At 47.9% G+C, this 16,991-nt stretch overlaps 1 protein-coding gene across 2 annotated transcripts in view; it reads right to left on the reverse strand.

The window, feature by feature from the left end:
- Positions 1–4,488: 4,488 nt before the first annotated feature.
- LOC6546941 overlaps positions 4,489–16,991 on the reverse strand; it is a 37,650-nt gene continuing 25,147 nt past the window's right edge. Inside the window, exons 4-17 of one of the 2 annotated variants that reach the window (XM_015157045.2) lie at positions 16,487–16,974; positions 15,805–16,427; positions 14,502–15,744; positions 14,172–14,444; positions 13,561–13,917; positions 13,436–13,501; positions 13,328–13,372; positions 12,892–12,933; positions 8,794–12,819; positions 7,385–7,914; positions 6,656–7,126; positions 5,936–6,566; positions 5,750–5,871; positions 4,489–5,684 (exon numbers count right to left, since the gene is read on the reverse strand). In XM_015157045.2, coding sequence (XP_015012531.1) covers positions 5,528–5,684; positions 5,750–5,871; positions 5,936–6,566; positions 6,656–7,126; positions 7,385–7,914; positions 8,794–12,819; positions 12,892–12,933; positions 13,328–13,372; positions 13,436–13,501; positions 13,561–13,917; positions 14,172–14,444; positions 14,502–15,744; positions 15,805–16,427; positions 16,487–16,974 — 9,074 coding nt within the window. In that variant the 3' untranslated portion in view covers positions 4,489–5,527. The remainder of the gene's footprint in view (positions 5,685–5,749; positions 5,872–5,935; positions 6,567–6,655; positions 7,127–7,384; positions 7,915–8,793; positions 12,820–12,891; positions 12,934–13,327; positions 13,373–13,435; positions 13,502–13,560; positions 13,918–14,171; positions 14,445–14,501; positions 15,745–15,804; positions 16,428–16,486; positions 16,975–16,991) is intronic. The other variant, XM_015157044.2, reaches the window with a different exon arrangement.

Consider the following 16,991-nt stretch of genomic DNA (forward strand, 5'->3'; position numbering starts at 1 on the left):
TCTGATCCTTTTTTTCGCCGTGCAAGCGTCTCGAAGACGACCTGACCCATGGCCATCTGTTGGCTTTCGCTCCTTCTTTGGGCCGCAAAACAAAAACGCCTCTGGGCTGGGCCCTGATGTTTTCATTTCCCGATAAAGGAGGTCCGTAGATGGCACGGACCTAACTCAACTCAAGCCAGGCGAGTGGAGCGCACGCCAACATGGAGATGCAGAGAGCGAGATGGAAACGCAGATGGAGTTGCACTCGCAGCACGTTGCAGTTGTAGCAAATTAAAAAAATGCAAATGTTGCACGTTGTACGGCCAGACAAACAACAGCAACAGCAGCAGCAGCAGCAAATGCAGCAGCAACTGCTGCAAGAGCAACCGCTTGCCAACTTTATAGACTGACTCCTGCCTGGAAGCTCGCAATCGTGTTCATGTGTCACCAATATGATGTTGTCCAAGTCCAACCAAGTCCAAGTCCAAGTCCGAGTCCAAGTCCAGGAAAACTACGTAGACGATCGGTGCGGCGCGATAATAGAGTGAGGAGCCGAGTGGCGGATGAGGAGGAGTCTCGGGATGGTGGACGCGGACGGGGGACAAGCAACTGCCATGTCAGGCTGCCCGGCAGAGATGGCATCATCAGCATCGTCAGTAGCCATCGATTTCTGGCCTTCAGTTCGCCCCTTCCTCTGCATGCCCATCATGTAAATGCACATGGAAGACCATTGTTAAAGATATTTCATCACATTTTTGCTGGGAAATATTTAAACTCGTAACGAAACAAAACCCAATGATTGCCGCCTGCATCAAAAATATTTAGCAAAAGGCATTGAAATTCGTATAAATACAGGCTTTATCGCAATTGCAGTTCCCGAGATTTCGACTTTTATACGGACGGACAAGCTGACAAACGGACAACGCTAGTTTTCCCAATGAAGAATACACACACCTCATGGAATCTAGGAAACTCGTGCACTTTTACCTCACAAGTAATGAGTTTAATAATTTAGAGTATGTATATACCAAAAACTAACTCAAAAATTTATATGTTTATGGCAGATGTTTCATTACCACAGCAGAGACCATTTTAAAGGCAATGCCCCATTGAGCTGTCATAAATTGCCAGCGCAGCATAAATATGCATGGGAAAACTGGTGTACTTAATTCTGTATTCACGGACGGTTTCGTAGTTCCATGGACTGCACATTTCGGTACAGCAATTTGTGTCTTAATTAATGTCCCAATCAAGAGGCCAACAAAATCAGAAATGAGACCCACGACTGGCCGCGAGCAACGAAATCTCCATTTTGGGCAACGAACCCACAACCGCGACTGCTTCCATATGCATTTATGCATATGTATATGGGATATAGGTAGGTACATATGGGCTTATAGGTATATCTGGCATGGAGTGGAATCGGAGGATGCAGTGGCGGCAAACTCGTTTCGGTGCAGGGCACTAAATTAGTTGGCTGCTCCCCGTCCCGCCTGCAGTTCCACAAAGACCTTTCAATACAATTTTCTTTGGTTCGTTCTTAATTTCGATGGAGTCAATTTTATTGCCCTCAGCGGCAGACCAAAGGGGTGGAACTCGAGGAGGGGGGTTCTGACCAGGTAGCACCGCTAAGTAGTCGCCATTGCAGTGCAGCTTGGCCAGAAGATGCCTCTGCACAGGGAACAAATGCTAAATGCATTTGAAAGATCATCCGGAATGAGAGGAATATTCATTGATAAATTATTAAAACCGGGCACAGTTCAATTTTAGGGAAGCTAACAAAATGGCAGCCTTACTTTTGGAATAACGGAAAGTACACTTTTAAGATACTTTTCGATTTTATACTAGTTTTAAGATACTTTTCGGAAATAACCTCGGAAATTGCGTATTAAAATAGAAATTCATGCAGGAAACATAAGAAGTAAATTGAATGCAAATTGAAATATAGAACTGGAGATAAGAATTCATTTTTTCCTAAAACCATTGTACTATATTTCAAAATCGTTGTGCTTTAAAATCAAATATCTGTTTTGGATATTTCAAAGATATAATGAAAACCTACAAATAAAGTCGGTTTGTGACCTAACTTATTTTCCATATAAAATCAAGCATAATTCAAAGCCCCAGGAAATCGAAAATTTACATATTTTCAGATTGCAGAGGTTTTCCAGACTGCTTCGCATTTCCTCGCAGTGTAACTCGCAGTCTGTCGTCTTCGGTTGGGCACCAGTTAATTTGGTCATCTTCCATGATGTTTTGATAATGCGGCTGGAGCAGCGTACCCAATCTCCAGTCGTGGTCCTCCTTTGGGTTTTATTTTTATTTTTATTTTTTGTATTTCATTCGCTGTTGGGCTGCGCACGAAATTCTTGTCGCTGCGAATAATTACATAAATCAGTGAACTTAAAGCGTTTCGAGTTTCCAACTGTCAATATTGCCGGCGACTGAAAATCGAGCCTGGACCAAAAAAAAGAGGTAAGCACATCTTTTGTCAAGCGTTTCGAGCCTGATTGCGGCGGATTAAAATCAGCCAAGATATTAACACCTCATGCTACCGCCGTTCCCACAACAAAATTTCATGTTTATGCTTCCGAAAGGTTTTCGCGCTAAAAGCCATTCGCACCCACGTAAAAAAAGGGTTCTCAAACGCTGGCCAATCTGTCAGCAATTCAAATTTAGCGCAAGCAACAAAAGAAGTGATTTATGCCGCTGCCTGATTGATTTTAGGTCTTAAATTGGATGGGCAAATAAAAGCACCGCTTGGAGAGAACTCCGACAATCCGACAGTTGCGGTGAGTTTTTAATGCGCTTTCAAAATGCAGATTGTTCCGTTTTCGGCCCGTTCAATTTGTATGATTATGGCCTGTCACAGCCAACGAAGCCTGGCCCGGAATGGAACGGTAAATGGCCAGGCAAATGGCCAAATGGCCAGGCTCAACAGCTTGTGGTTAACTTGGCTTACAGACGTGAATTGGCTTGGATTGCATTGGTCAGTCAGCTGTCATTGGAGCGTGCGGGGCATCCAGCATCTTGGCCATCAAAATGTGACTTGGTTTTTTAAGTTTATATGCACATCATATATTTGCATGCCTGAGAAGAACTTCAAGATTGTAGTCAACAAATGGGAACCCTTTTTAAGCGGATGTATCTATTTACTCAGATGCTCTTAGTTTGTTTAGATAACTTTGAAGTTCAGCTTCATTAACCAAATACGTGTTCCAAATAAAAGCCCAATATTGGTTTTATGTTTTATATGATTTACTTATATTTTCCTTGTGCACAAAGTCGAAAATGCCCCACCAAAATGTATGAATTTTTGTTTTGTTTTGTAATTTTCAGTATTGTTTTGTTTTAGCATATGTGGGCATAGCTGGCAGCTATCCCCTCACAATCATATTTTGGATGCTTGGTTATCGAGTATATCCATCGTTTAATATTTGTTAATGAGTAAGTTACATTCACATATGCATAGTTTGGGTACATATAATTTTAAAATATATATATATGTATATATTTCTATCTGTTGTATCACCACGAACACACATAAGTACAAATCAAGATTCCATTATGTATGCAGTTATTGTTATCCAATACCCAATATCCAATATCCACCCCATGCAATTTAGATGACCTCTCCTCAATTATTGCGAATCAATTATAGTGAAGTGACACAACTGTATGAATGCCAATAACATGCCAATATAGGGGGCACTGAACTTGGGCTCTTATGCCATATAATGTATCGTTATCCTATATACAATGTACATGCATGGTGACCAGGGGCTTTCGCTTCCTATTTACACAAGCAACTCATTGCGAATGCGTCTCTCTCACTTGCTGGCCATAACCGCCTTTTGGCCTTCTGCCTTCTGCCTTCCGGTTAAACACGGCTCCAACTGAATATCCCGACCCCTTTACAAACTATAATGGCTGCGCTAAAAAAAATACATGCTTTCGCTCAACTAATTCCGAGTTCGGCTGGCTGGCTGCTATCTGTGGGTTGTAGTTAGGTAGTTCTGGTCTGGTGTTCTAAACTATTATCGTCTTGTTGCAAAAGATACTGACTGGCCGCCCGCCCTCGTACGCCCTAAAATCATTATTCGCTCTATGTTGCTGTTGCTTTTGCTGTTGCTGTTTCAGTTACAATTTGATTCAATTATTGTGCTGCACTGCAAATGAGTTTCGATTTATTCAAAAATGTAGTCGTGTAAATATCATTGCTTTGCTAATTCGTATTCTGTGTATATAGTAATTTATATGTAACATTTGTGACTCCCCACCCACCCAACAATTTCACCGTCTATATAGGCGTATCTGTATTGCTTGCATCGGCTTCAATTTGTATGCGGGCTACTTCCTATATACAGCTAAAATGTTAGATGCCAATGCCTCTAATACTGTCCTGGATTTGCGCTTAGATCCCGCTAGGATATGTCCACTGCACTTCCTTCCTGCTTCGTCGGCTTCTTTCGTTTGGATAAGTTAATTTAAGTTTACTCTCAGTTTCGATTCGATTCGATTTGATTTGATTTCGAGTTGTATTTGCGATTTGCCAAAGTTACGATCAAAGTACCAACTACAGTGTGGAAAATTTACACAGAATAAATAATTTAATACATTTAATTTTAATATGCTTCCATTTACATTTACAAGTCCTTCGCGCACCGCCTTTGAGTATAATTGTTCGCATTGTTTGCCTGGGCAACTGTTAGCTCTAGTTATAATACGTTTAAATACAGATTTCGGAGTTGCTATAAGTACAAAATACACTTTAAAACTTAAATGAGCGCTTCGTTGGTGCTTAAAAAATAGTTGCTAAAATTAGACTTCGAATTGTAAGTGTAGAAAATAAAGCGACGCGGCTTTGTGCACAAAATACTGTTCAAACGATGGATCTATCGATCGGATCGGATCGGATCGGAAATTGGTAGACAGTTTTTGTACGTGTTCTTTTGTCATTTGTCAGCGTTCATCCAGTCCGGGCGTCTACTGTAGATGGCTTCTTATGCGATACGATTTCTAACTGCTAGTTTATGTCGGCTAATAGGTTTGTTTATACTGTTGCTGCTGCTGCTCTTCGCCGCCCTTGGATTCTTAAAATCTGAATACACCTTTTCACTTGCATACTGTTGTTCGCCTTGGCTGGTGATTCCATTAAATCAAAGCTACGCCTTTCCAAGGTCTTTAGCGACATAGGACGTTGAATACTCTCGCGTGTGTTTATATATCTACTATATATAAATATATATATTAATGTGTATGCTGCGCTTTTAGACTATAACTAACCCTCTCCTCCTCCTCTCATTTATGTACAATCTCTGCTTAACCTAATCTAATCTCTTGACCAAAATTGTGCTGCTTCAGTTAATGCTGCTGTCGTCTCCACGGCTGCCTCCTCATCCTTTTGCGTTGCCGCGATCAGGGTGACCATTTCAATGGGATGCGTTGCTGGTATGGCCATGCTGTTCGGCGTGACGGTGGTGCCAATGGCGATGGTGTTACTGCTGCTGGTGGCCATCTGGATCTGTGGCAGGCTAGCGGTGCAGGATCAGGAGTGCTTGTCAGTCAGTTCACCCCAGCGTGACTCGAAGAACTTGCGCATGCCGTGTCCGGCCTTGCCAACGGGCGAATCGTCCTCGTTGAACATCTCACAATTGTCGAAGATCTGACGCACGTCCACGCAGAAGTCCTCACGGGTTTTGTAGCTATTGAAATCAAAGTTGAACTAGTGAGTTTATGGCTTTCATAGGAGCTGAGCTGCGTTACTAACCTCAAATCTTGCAATTTCTTTTTGATTGTGGACAAGTCCATGGGAGTTTTGATTATTTTTCGATATGTGGGAAACTGCTTGGTGTTCACTGGCAAAAGAAATGGCCACGAGTCCTCATGAAGCTGCAAGAAGTAATGCAAACCACATTATGTAACCAGTTATTGAATGATTCGTTTTAGTTCCCACCTCCATTTCCCCCAACAGCGTCTTGCAGACAGCCAGCTCCTTCATGAGCTTCTTGGTGGCGTGCTTCTCCTTCTTCTCCTGCTTCAGCTTCTCCTTGGCTTCCTGAATGGCATGTATGTTGATGGGCGGCGGCGACATTTGGTTAGTTGCCGTTCCCACCGTTCCAATGGCTGGTGGCGAGGGCATGGTCATCAGCTGCGCATGCTGTTGTTGGGGCGGCGACTGGCAGGCGTTTACATGGAGGGCGGTGGCTGTGGGCGAGGCCTGCATGAGCAGCGGTGTCGGCGGTGGTGGTGGCGGAGTGGGTGCTGGCGTCGGTGTGGGCGTTCGGGTGCGGGTGGGCGTGACAGCCCGTGGCGACATGGCGACCACGTTGGCAAACGGCAACGCCGGCGGCACCGGCGCTTGGCTAATCAATCCGGCTGAGAAGTTGCCAGCCCCAACTGGCGTATAAACTGGGTAACCACTGGGCATCACACTGCCGCCGCCCGGCACATCTTCCAGCAGAGCCGCAGTGCCATTATTTGAGGGGGGAATGAGATGCGCGTGGAAGCGACTGCTGCCATCGACCGAGTTGTTGGCATGGTGCTGGTCATCGTAGGTCGTTGCCGAGACCACCGAGTGCGCCGGACTGCAGAGAGCAGAGGCATTATTTTTTAACTGGAACCCGGACCGTGTACTCCGCCGCCCATTCAGCCGCCCGCAGGCCCCCACACTCACCTCAGAGGAGCCGCCGGCAGAGAATTCATCGACTCATCGTGCGAGGAGTTCAGCGACGGCGGCTGCTGATGATGATGATGGTGGGAATCCCCGCCTGCCAGTGGCATCTGCTGATGCTGCTGCTGCTGCTGCTGCTGCTGCATGTGCTCCATGGCTGGTGTCTTGCTGTTGTCGCTACGCCGCTTGGCCGAACCGCCCGACTCCCTATCCCTGTCCCTCCTGGATTTGCTGCTGCTGCCGGACGTGCCACCGGCACTTCTCTTCTTCGGCGGAGGCGCCCGCGAGATGCAGCCGTGGCAGTACCACTTGCCACGCGGTACCTTCAGCAGCGGTGGTATATAGCAATCAGCGTGGTAGGCACGGGGACACAAGTCGCAGTAGATCATCTTGCCCACGGGCGAGGGACGATGACCGCCGCAAACGATGCACTTGCGCTCATTGGTCGCCTTGTTCACGCACTCGTAGCAGTACCTGAAATAGCAGAAGGAAGGGTTTTCAGGTTACTAAATAATGTTCACCAGATCAGGGATTGTCGTTGGGAACAAAGAGAGAGAGAGAGATAGAGGAACAGTGCCACAGTTTCTCAAAGGTTAACGATCAACGCTCAACAAGACAACGCGGATTAATGTGTTTTCTTTTTTGTAATCTATGACAGTGACATGTGAGGAATGAGGATGTTTAGAGATAGAGGACTGGTACTGGTACTTGGTACTTGGTACTGGTACTCACCAATCGCCATCGGGAATGTTGTCCATCTTGGGCTTGAAGCAATAGGTGTGATAGCCCTTGTCGCAGCCGTCGCACAATAGCAACTTGTCCTCGTTTTCGCCGGACGTGCAGAACTGGCAATTCTGTAAGGAATTTGAATATTTGCTAGAGTTTGTTTTGTTGGCCGAGCGTCTGCTGCGTTTGCCGCCGCTCTTCTGCTTCGTCCGTTTGCCAAAGTCCGAGTCGGAGTCGGAGTCGCTAGGGTTTGGATGGGAGGATGGGGATGCGGTTGGGGATTTGGTTAGGATATGGGCTGTCTTAGTTTGGGCTTGATTCAGCAAACACTGCCCGTTTTGGGCCAAAGCCTTAAGGTTGATTTTGATGCTTAGCGGAGCCTTGTTTTCTGGCTTATTGATGGCGGTTTTGCTATCTTTTCCATTGGTGGTCACGTGCTGCTCCTTTTTCTTTTTCTTCTGCTGCTGCTTCTTCGAGGGTGTTGCCTGCTTTTTGGCGCTGCTCTTCTTTTTGCTGGACTTGTTTTTTGTTGCATACTTTTCGGATGGTAGTTCGAAACGGTTCGTTTGAAGGGTGGGATCAACGGTCGTGGTGGGTTTGGTGGGTTGGGTTGTCGTTTGTAAGCGGTTTAACGGTTATCGGTAAACGGTAAACGGTAATGGGCAACCAAAGCATTCATGTACATGTGTGTGTGTGAGTGGTGGATAATGTATTTGTGTGTGTGTGAGTATGAAAGCGTTAAATTTGTTGCATTTTGTTTAAAGAACACCATGAAACACCACAAGCAACAAACAAGTCAAACATTCAGCAAGAGACAGTTAAGAAGGAAAAACAAAATCGGAAGGAGAAACAAAACAAAATTCGAATTAATTTCACAGGCAATTTCCACGTTCTTTTTTATGCAAAGGGGGTTTTCAAAACTACTTAACTACATATGTACTAAAAAAAACAAAATTTCCATTGAGAAGTGTAATCACAGTTGCTTATTCTTTTAAAATTATAGTCTACTATAAAAAAAACCGCAAAGTGCCTTACTATTCTTGTATAAATCACAAGTTTTTAATTAAGACAATTGGATTAAAAACCATAACGTTATGTGGAAGTGTAAAAGTACTAAGAAAAATTAATAAATGCAAATGAAGATCAAATCAAAAATCGTAAAGCAACCGTGATACAAGTTCTTCACTAAATTTTCAAAACCTCCGTTTCAGTTGTGGTGAATACCGGTTAGTGTTTCGCAATATTAGATGGTTGTGCAATGCATGTGTGTGTGTGGGATGTGAGTAGTGGGTGTTAGTGTGTGCAGCCAAAACAACAATGAAATGGACCACAAATATAGAGGCGGGTGCCACAAGCAGGTTATCGTTTTCATATCGGGAATTTTTGAAAGGTTTTCAAAACCCTCCTAATCTTACCGCTTTCATAATGCTCTTGTCCCAGGCCACGCAGGATTCCAGAACGTACAGGGCCATCGCCAGCTGGGCGGTGGTGTGCGATCGGGATACTGCGTCACGCCACTGCACCAATCCCTTGGGGATCTGCTCCACCTTCTCGTCCCGATCGCTGTCGCAGTTGCTGGCCGGTGACGCGTTGCCGGAATTCGGTTCGCCGCTGCCCGATTCGCAGGGCGTGGCTCCTGCTACGACTGCCGTGTTTGCTCCTCCGGCTGGGTTTCCTGGCCCCGAGGCTGCTGCCGCCGCCGCCAGAGCCATAGTACGCTCGTTGAAGGATGAGGCATTCAGGTTATTTCCCGCACCCGAACCCTGTTGCTGCTGCTGCTGCTGTTGAGCCAGCTGCTGTTGCTGCTGCTGTTGCATCTGCAGGAGATATGCGGCTGCCGATGCGGAGTTCTGCGTCTGGGTGGTGGTATGCTGGTTCTGGGCAATCACCGCTAAATGGGCATCGCCTGTCTGCGAGCCCAACGGCGGCTTCAAGTAACGCCTTTCGATGTTCGCCTCCAAATCAATGATTCTTTCGCGGATCATGGGTATGATGCTCACGAAATCCTCCTCGGTGACATCCTCCTGCGAGTCCAAGGTGAGTTCACTCTCCACGCGATTGGGCAATTGCCAGTTCTTTAATTGCATGGAAGCACTGGCCACCTTGTCCTCCAGCGATTCGAGTTGTTCGATGAGGGCGAGCTCCACTCGTTTGGCTACCTTGGGATTCCAATCGCCCTTCTTGTCAGGCATTAGGAATTCCTCCGGATAATCGATGTCCGCTTTCAGCTTATAATTCACACCCAATGGCTGTTCCAGTCCTAGGAAACGTTGAAGATTCTCCTGCAGTTCGCGCTCCCTCAAACCGGACGGATTGAGAGTTTTGAGCAGCTGGCGCAGCTTCTGTTCATCGTCCAATTGCCACCAGCCGTAGCGCTGCCTGCGAGGCACATAAACTCCGTGAACTCGTTCCGGAAAACCGGCCAGCTTGACCTGCTCCAGCAGACGATGCTCATCGGGGGTCATGGAAAGCGGCAGAGGGATATCGATGGGTATATATGTTTGCACACTGCTCAATGACATATTGGCTATGTTGTGGTAATATGCCTGTGATAGCGCCTCATCCAAACGAAGCTCAATCTTGGGCTTCACATCAGTTCCCTCGCCGGCTCCTCCTCCCGTGTCCGGTGGTGCATCAGAGCGCAAGCGAAAAAACTTTTCCTTGCCAGCAAGCTCATCTGCATCTGTTTCCATTTCGGTGTCAATCTCCTTGTCCAACTTCAGCTTGGCCTGCTCCTCATCATCTTTAGTCTCGTGGTGGCGATGAGGAGAGCCCAGACCGTTTTTTGACTCCACCTTGTGGGCCTTATACTCCTCTACCTTGGCTAGCATTTGCTTTTCATCGAGCCCACTCAGCGAGAAGATGCACTCGTTGCCCAGTTTGCTGGTGTCCACCTTGCATTCGTCCATTGGAATCGAATAGTACTGCATGTTGTTGATCAGATCCCACGGATGACCTTGCAGCTGCAGCTGGGCCGAGCAGTTCTGATTTGCATAGCTGATCTGCAGTTCCTGGCCCACCACGCCTCCCTCCTCCGCTGGCAGTTCACTGATCAGTGGAACCTCCCGCCGGACAATGGAGAACCACTTTGGTGTATCGTCCACACTGGATGTCGATACTATTATGCAGTCGTCCTCCTTTTTCACATCCTCCGTCTTGATCACAGCCTGGCTAAAGTTCTGCTGATGCTGCTGCTGCTGCTGCTGTCCTAGTCCCAAACCAGTTTCCAACTTATCACAGTTGTCGCTTCCATTGTTGTTATTGTTATTATTGGTGTTGTTGTTGTTGAGGGTAGGCGGCATCAAGATGCCGGGCATAGAGGGTATTTTAATTTCAGCTTCAAAGTCGGTCTTAGTGGATATCATGGTCGTCGGTGGCGGACCCATCAGCTCCATCTCCGATTTAACTTTGATCTCTGGTCTGGGAGGTTCTATCTTGGGCAGTGGAGGAGCTGCATCGTCGTCATCGTCGCCCAGATCAACAATTTCCGGTTCCACCTTGTTGATTTCAGTCACATCATCATCGTCATCTTCCTCATCTTGATGTGCGTTCTGTTGATTAGTTTCAGGCATCTCGACGTCCGGAGCAGGAACACCATCTTCCAGTTTTGTGTCAGACTCATCCACCTCCATTGGCTGCTCACTGGACTCCGCCGCAACATCTTTCTCATTTTCGGAGTTCTCTTTCTCGTCATTTGCATCCTTTTTGTCATCCATGGCCTCCAATGCCTCATTATAATCGCATATATCATTCTGGGCCGACTCAAGTGCTTCAATAAAAATACCACCAGCCTTGGGCAACTTCCAGTAGCGACGCCAGAAGCGATCCTGTCCAAAACACGCTGCTCTCAGCTGATTTGTGCTCTTCTCCAGCGCCTCTTTGCAGTTAAGGGAAGCTCTGACAATCTTGTCGAGCTTCTTCTGCAACTCATCGGCACTTAAGCGATTGTCCTCGTCCTCCTCGACATTCGTGATCTCCGAGTCCAAATCGGAAAGATCATCGTCAATAATACTAACATCATGTTGGTGTTCATCGTTGATGGAATTGCGGGCCCCACTTTTCTTGGCCTGCAGCAGAGCATTCATGTCGCCTCCAGTGACACCACTTGTGGTAGGTGTGCTGGATCCATTAATTTGGTAGGTGGGTGTGGGCATGTCCTGTTTGCTGGGCGTCAGACTATTCTCCGTTTGGATGATGGTTTTGGCCGGACTTACAAGAGATTCCTCATCGACCACGCCGCCATCCACTTCCATTGGCTGCTGCTGCTGCTGGGGTTCCTTGGCGGCTCCCTCCTCATCCTGATCGCCATCTTCTGGCTTCTCGCCATTGGGTGAGCCACCTTTGGTTGCCTCTCCATCTGTTCCGACTGCTGCAGCTGCTGCTTCCTCTGCCGCCGCAGCCTTGGCTTCCTCCTCCGCCTTAAGACGTTCGGCATCCAGCTTCTGCTGTGCCATCAACGCCTGCATGGCCGCCTCACGCTCCGCCTGCGCTCGTTCATAGGCCTCGATTCGAGCCTTGCGCATGTGCAGAGCCTTATACTTGCGCACCTTCATGTCCGTCATGTATTTCTCCTTTCGCATCTGGGCGCAAGTTTCCAGGCTTCCATCAATCTGGCGGAGCACGGCCTTGTTCATGAGCAGGTCATTGCAGAGATGGGCCAACATTTGGGCTTTACGTGTGGGATTCAACGCAACGAAGGGGCGATCTTTCAGCGATTGCGACAACTTCCAGGTGTCGTTTTCATGGAGAAGCTTATAATATTCCTGGTTCTTTACCGAGTGTGAATGAGTGGTGGTATCGCTATCTAGTTGGTGATGATCCGGCACCCTTCTCTCACGCTCACGATCCACAGTGATGCCGTGCATTTGACGCACTTCACCTGTGGCCGTTGCATACAGATAAATCCTCAGGATTTCGGATACATTCGAATTGGTGATGTCCGCATTGCGTAGCGATTGTCCCAGTAAAGTGGTGTGTCTGCCGGGATTAGGAACACCTGGATCCTCAATGGCACAAACCAACAGATGCGTCATCACCGACAGCAACTCCTCTTCCGCATCCGCATTGCTATCGCTCATCAAAGCATCATGCAGGTTCTGAAGCGAGGGCAGTGATTCCATGTCAAAGCCCAGAGTCTCGCCGAAATTATGCAGGAATTCAAAGACCATGAGCAAATCGGCCATTGCCTGGCCGGGAAGTCTGTTGCCCGCAATCCTATCCAGCTCTGGGATTACCAGTTCTTGTGGCATTTCAGAGTCCTCATTAGGACGTCTTATCAACTGCAGAATCTCCGCATCTCGTTTTCGCTCCGCCATACGACGCTCACGCAGAAGCAAACGGTCCAGCACCAGCTGATGTTTCTTCTTTTCACGATCCTCGAATTTCCGACGCAGCTCCAACATCCGAATGAGACTCATGTGTTGGCGACGACGTTCTCGTTCCTTTATGGAGAGGAAATAACAAAGATTAATGCATTTTATTACTTATTCCAAGGGGTTATATAGTCCTCTTACCATTTCGGCAGCCAACAGCATTTCTTTCTGTTTTTGTAGTTCCTAAATTAAATAAGGTTGTTTTGGTTAATAACTTGAAAGTAACTTGAGCAACTGATGCCGAGATGGCAAAGTTGGTCTTCTACGACCCCTACTAAACAAAAACCAACAAGCGGATAGTTCGGACACCCCGAAACGCGATAAAAGGTTGAACAAAAACTCAATTTAGAAGAAAAAAACATTCAATAGCCCAAATCACCAGCCTGGTGGCATCAGTAAAAATATTTTAGAAATATTTTTAAAGCATAGACAAAGGAAAGGAACAGGAATAAAAGGCATAAAGAAACAATTCTTGAAGCAATAAATAAATCGGTCTGGTTTCTTTTCTCGCAAATATTAAACGGAAGAAGATCGGATTGGTATCAAGCACAAGGTGAGAAGGTGAGGCATAAAGTACCTGTTCCTTAGCTAAAATGGCCTCCTGACGACGCTTTTCTTTCTCCTATTGCAAAACAAAACAGAATTATACACTGATTTCAGCGGAGCTCCAGCAATCTAGACTAACCTGTTGCTTCTTAAGCAATTCCTCTTGCTTAAGGCGATCTAGCTCCTCCTGACGCTTTTTGCGCTCCTAAAAATATGAGTTCGCATAAGCAGATAGTCTCACAAGTCTTAAAACTTTCAAATTACCTCAACAGCCTGCTGATTCTTGAGCTCCTTGTCCTTGCGCTGCTGCTCCAACTTGGAGTTCTTCTCCTGGCGAGCCTTCTCCTTATTTCTGGCCAATTCCTCCTTCTGCAGCTTCTTGGCATCACGCATCGCCTGCTGTTGCTTGGCGATCTCAATCCGCTGTTCCACGTTAAGTGTCTGGCGGGTGAAGACCTTCAGATCCTCCAGCCGCTTGGCCACGTCCTCGTCCGTCATCCGTATGTACTCGCCATCATTGGCGTACGGCGGTGGTGCGGGCTGCAGGAATGAACCAACAATGGCTCGCGCGGAGAAACTAAAGTTTTCACGGCTTAGATTCGATGGCTGCTGCTCCAGGATCTGTGAAGGGTTAAATAAATTAGCTAAGTTCTTAGAAGGTGAATATCCTTGTGTGCATTGTATCCAATTTTTAAATTTTCTGCTTCTTATTTTAGAATTAGAATTGATTTAGTTTAGAATTAAGAAAAACATGAATTAAAGCTATTCTAATTGCATTTTGAACTCCAATCATAAATTTGTAGTGGTTTAGAGTTATTATTGTGTGTTACAGAATTTGCTTTAATATATTCAAAAAAGTCGCCCTACAAACTCACAGCAAAAACCTGTCCGTTGCTCTTCAGCGGCGTGCTGCTTCCTGGTGCATAATAGGTGACCTCTCCACGGATCTGGCCTTGTTTAGTCAGGCCACGAATCACCGTCTCACGCTTCCAGCCCAATTCCAGTGGCACCCTTAGCTCCGCTACATTCAGAATGTTGGCATCCTCACTCTCAGACTCTGAAAGTCCACTTTCGGCCGCTACGCTCTCGGAATCCGTAGAAGTCTCCATATGGGCATTGGCTTCGCTCAGTGCCAGGCGGATTTTCTCCTAAAAATTCGAAAGTATTAAGTTTCATGGTATTTGATGATTTAATCATTAACTCACAATATCAGCACCCTGTTGAAGAAGTTGTTGGGTAGCCAGCATGGGTTTAAGGCCCACAGCTCGGGATTGAGCCAACAACGAAGCCACTGTGTTCTTCTTGGGCTTGGATACGCCACGACCCAGGTTACGTGGTCTTCCCTCTTTGTAAGAGGACGATCCACCACCGGAACCAGATGCCGAACCACCACCCGTGCCTCCTGATCCGGCACCAGCCGGTGCTGGAGAGGTTCCTCCGCTGCCGGAAATGGAACCACCAGGCATACCCCCAGTTCCACCCAGAGCGGCTGTAATAGAGCTTAAACTCTGCAGGCTATTGCCGCTTTGACCACTGGACGCTGCCTGATAATCGCTCGCCAAGTTAGCCAATGCTGCGGTGGAAGAGGAGGAGCCCCCGGCTGCTGCGTTTGTTGAGCTACTGTTGCTCTTATCCGAGGGCTTCATGGAAAGATTAAGTGGTGCGTCAAAGTCATCGATGGTAATGGGATTGCTGGCTGAGCCGACGGCACCGCTGGGCGTCAAGGCGTTGCCGCTCGCGTTGGACTTTAGGCTGAGATTCACACCTCCAGAGGTGGGTGCCATGTCGGTGGTGAGGTCGTGCACCTCTTTTCCCTTACTTGAGAGATTATAGGCTCCGTTGGAAGTGATTGTGGGTGGCAGTTTGATAACCTCCACGCGATCACTATTGCTCTGGTTGAGCAGGTTGCTCCCTGCCGAGGAGGAACTGGTACTGGTTGTGGGAGCCGTTGAAGAACTGGCCTTGCTTACACTCAACTGATCGAGTGGATTACCACTCATGCCAGGCATACCGACCAGTCCAGCCATTCCCGGGATACCGGCTGCTCCGAGCATCCCATGGAGTTGCTGTTGCGCCTGGTGCTGCTGCTGAGCCTGCTGATGCTGCTGTTGGGCGGCCGCAGCCATCGCCGCGTACTCCATTTCGAGTCTAGCCCGCTTCGCGGGACTGAGACCTGGAAATGCAAGCAGAGAGGAAATGGCATTTTTGGTGCTGTCGAGCTCTTTTTGTGCTTGTTGCTGTTGTTGGAGTAGGTGTTGTTCTGCTTGGTGTTGTTGTTTCTGTTGTTGTTGTTGTGTTGTTTGCTGTTCTGTTTCGGAAATAGTCTTTTTGCGACCGCGCGAGGTAGTACCAGGAATCTTGGGTCCCACAATCGAGGACGTGTACTTGATTATCTCCGTGTCCGGTGGTAAACGAACTCCGAGCAGAGACGGATGCTCACTACCAGTACTGTAAGGGGACAATATCATTAGTAGTGTAAGACAGTGTGACGGCTGAAGCTTAAATTACCCCATCATGTAATCCTTAGAACTGGATTTGCCCGATCCCGATGTGGAACTGCTGCCTCCCATTTGCTGCTGCTGCTGGGAGGAGTGATGCGGCGAGGACGTTACCGTGGCGGATGGCGACACACCTGTGCTGGCTGCAAAAGCATTCATTGCCGCCTGCATGCTCTGCTGCGGCGTCATTCCCAACGCTCCAAACTGCGAAAGCGAGTTAAGAGCGTTGAGCGAGGGATTGTTTTTGTCACGATCCTTGCTCGATGATGAAGACGAGGAGCCCAATCCCGCATGCGGCGACATCAGCGGATTGCTGCTGGTTAAACTGGGATGCATTCCTCCCAATGAGGAATTGCTGGCGCTCACACTGGTCGAAGCTTTGCCACTGGACATCATGCCACCGCCGCTGCCCATTCCCATGCCAAGGCCATGCATTGAGGACGATGAGGAGCCACCCCCACCGGACTTCTTGCCCGAGGAACCGCTTGAGCCTGAGCCGGAAGCAGCGGCTGCCACGGCCTGCATGGCCAGCAGCTCCTTGTGCAGGGTCACCGGATCGTAGGCAGAGCCCGGATTATTAGCCATGCTGCTGCTCGTCATAGTCGAGGGCTTACCATAAGCGCTGGCCGTGCTCTAATAAGTTAAATGAGCGATTTAAGTTATGAATTTAGATATATCGTGTTTATTCTCACCTTGTAACTTCCATGACCTCCGCTATTTGTGGATATCGAGCCGCTACCCGTGCTCACCGACGGAATGCTAGTGCCCGGAACTCCTACCCCAAAACCATGCATGCTGGCCAGCGCGGCGGCTGGATTATTGGCTGCTGCTGCTGCCGCCGCCGCAGCTGCCGCATTTAGACTGTTGGCCAGACTTTGCTGTTGTTGCTGTTGCTGCTGGGCAGCTCGCTTCTCCTTGCGCGACTTGTTTGACTTGCTGCCGGAGGAGCCAGATGAGGATCCACCACCACCGTTGCCACTGCCGCCGTTTCCACCGCCGCCCTGGCCGAGTACACCTGCTCCACCTCCTCCAGCACCCGCTCCACCAGCACCGCCGCCCATTCCCATTCCAGCTGGTCCAAAGGCAGCCGCCAAATCGGGATGTGGGAAGGGTGAGAGACCCGATGCTTGCAGGCGACTGAAGTAATCCTGGGCAGCTAACTGGGCCATTGACCACCAGCCTGTAAATCGAATAGCA

Source organism: Drosophila erecta, unplaced genomic scaffold (assembly GCF_003286155.1).
Source record: "Drosophila erecta strain 14021-0224.00,06,07 unplaced genomic scaffold, DereRS2 tig00000092-arrow-pilon, whole genome shotgun sequence".
In the NCBI taxonomy this organism is placed as follows: domain Eukaryota; kingdom Metazoa; phylum Arthropoda; class Insecta; order Diptera; family Drosophilidae; genus Drosophila; species Drosophila erecta.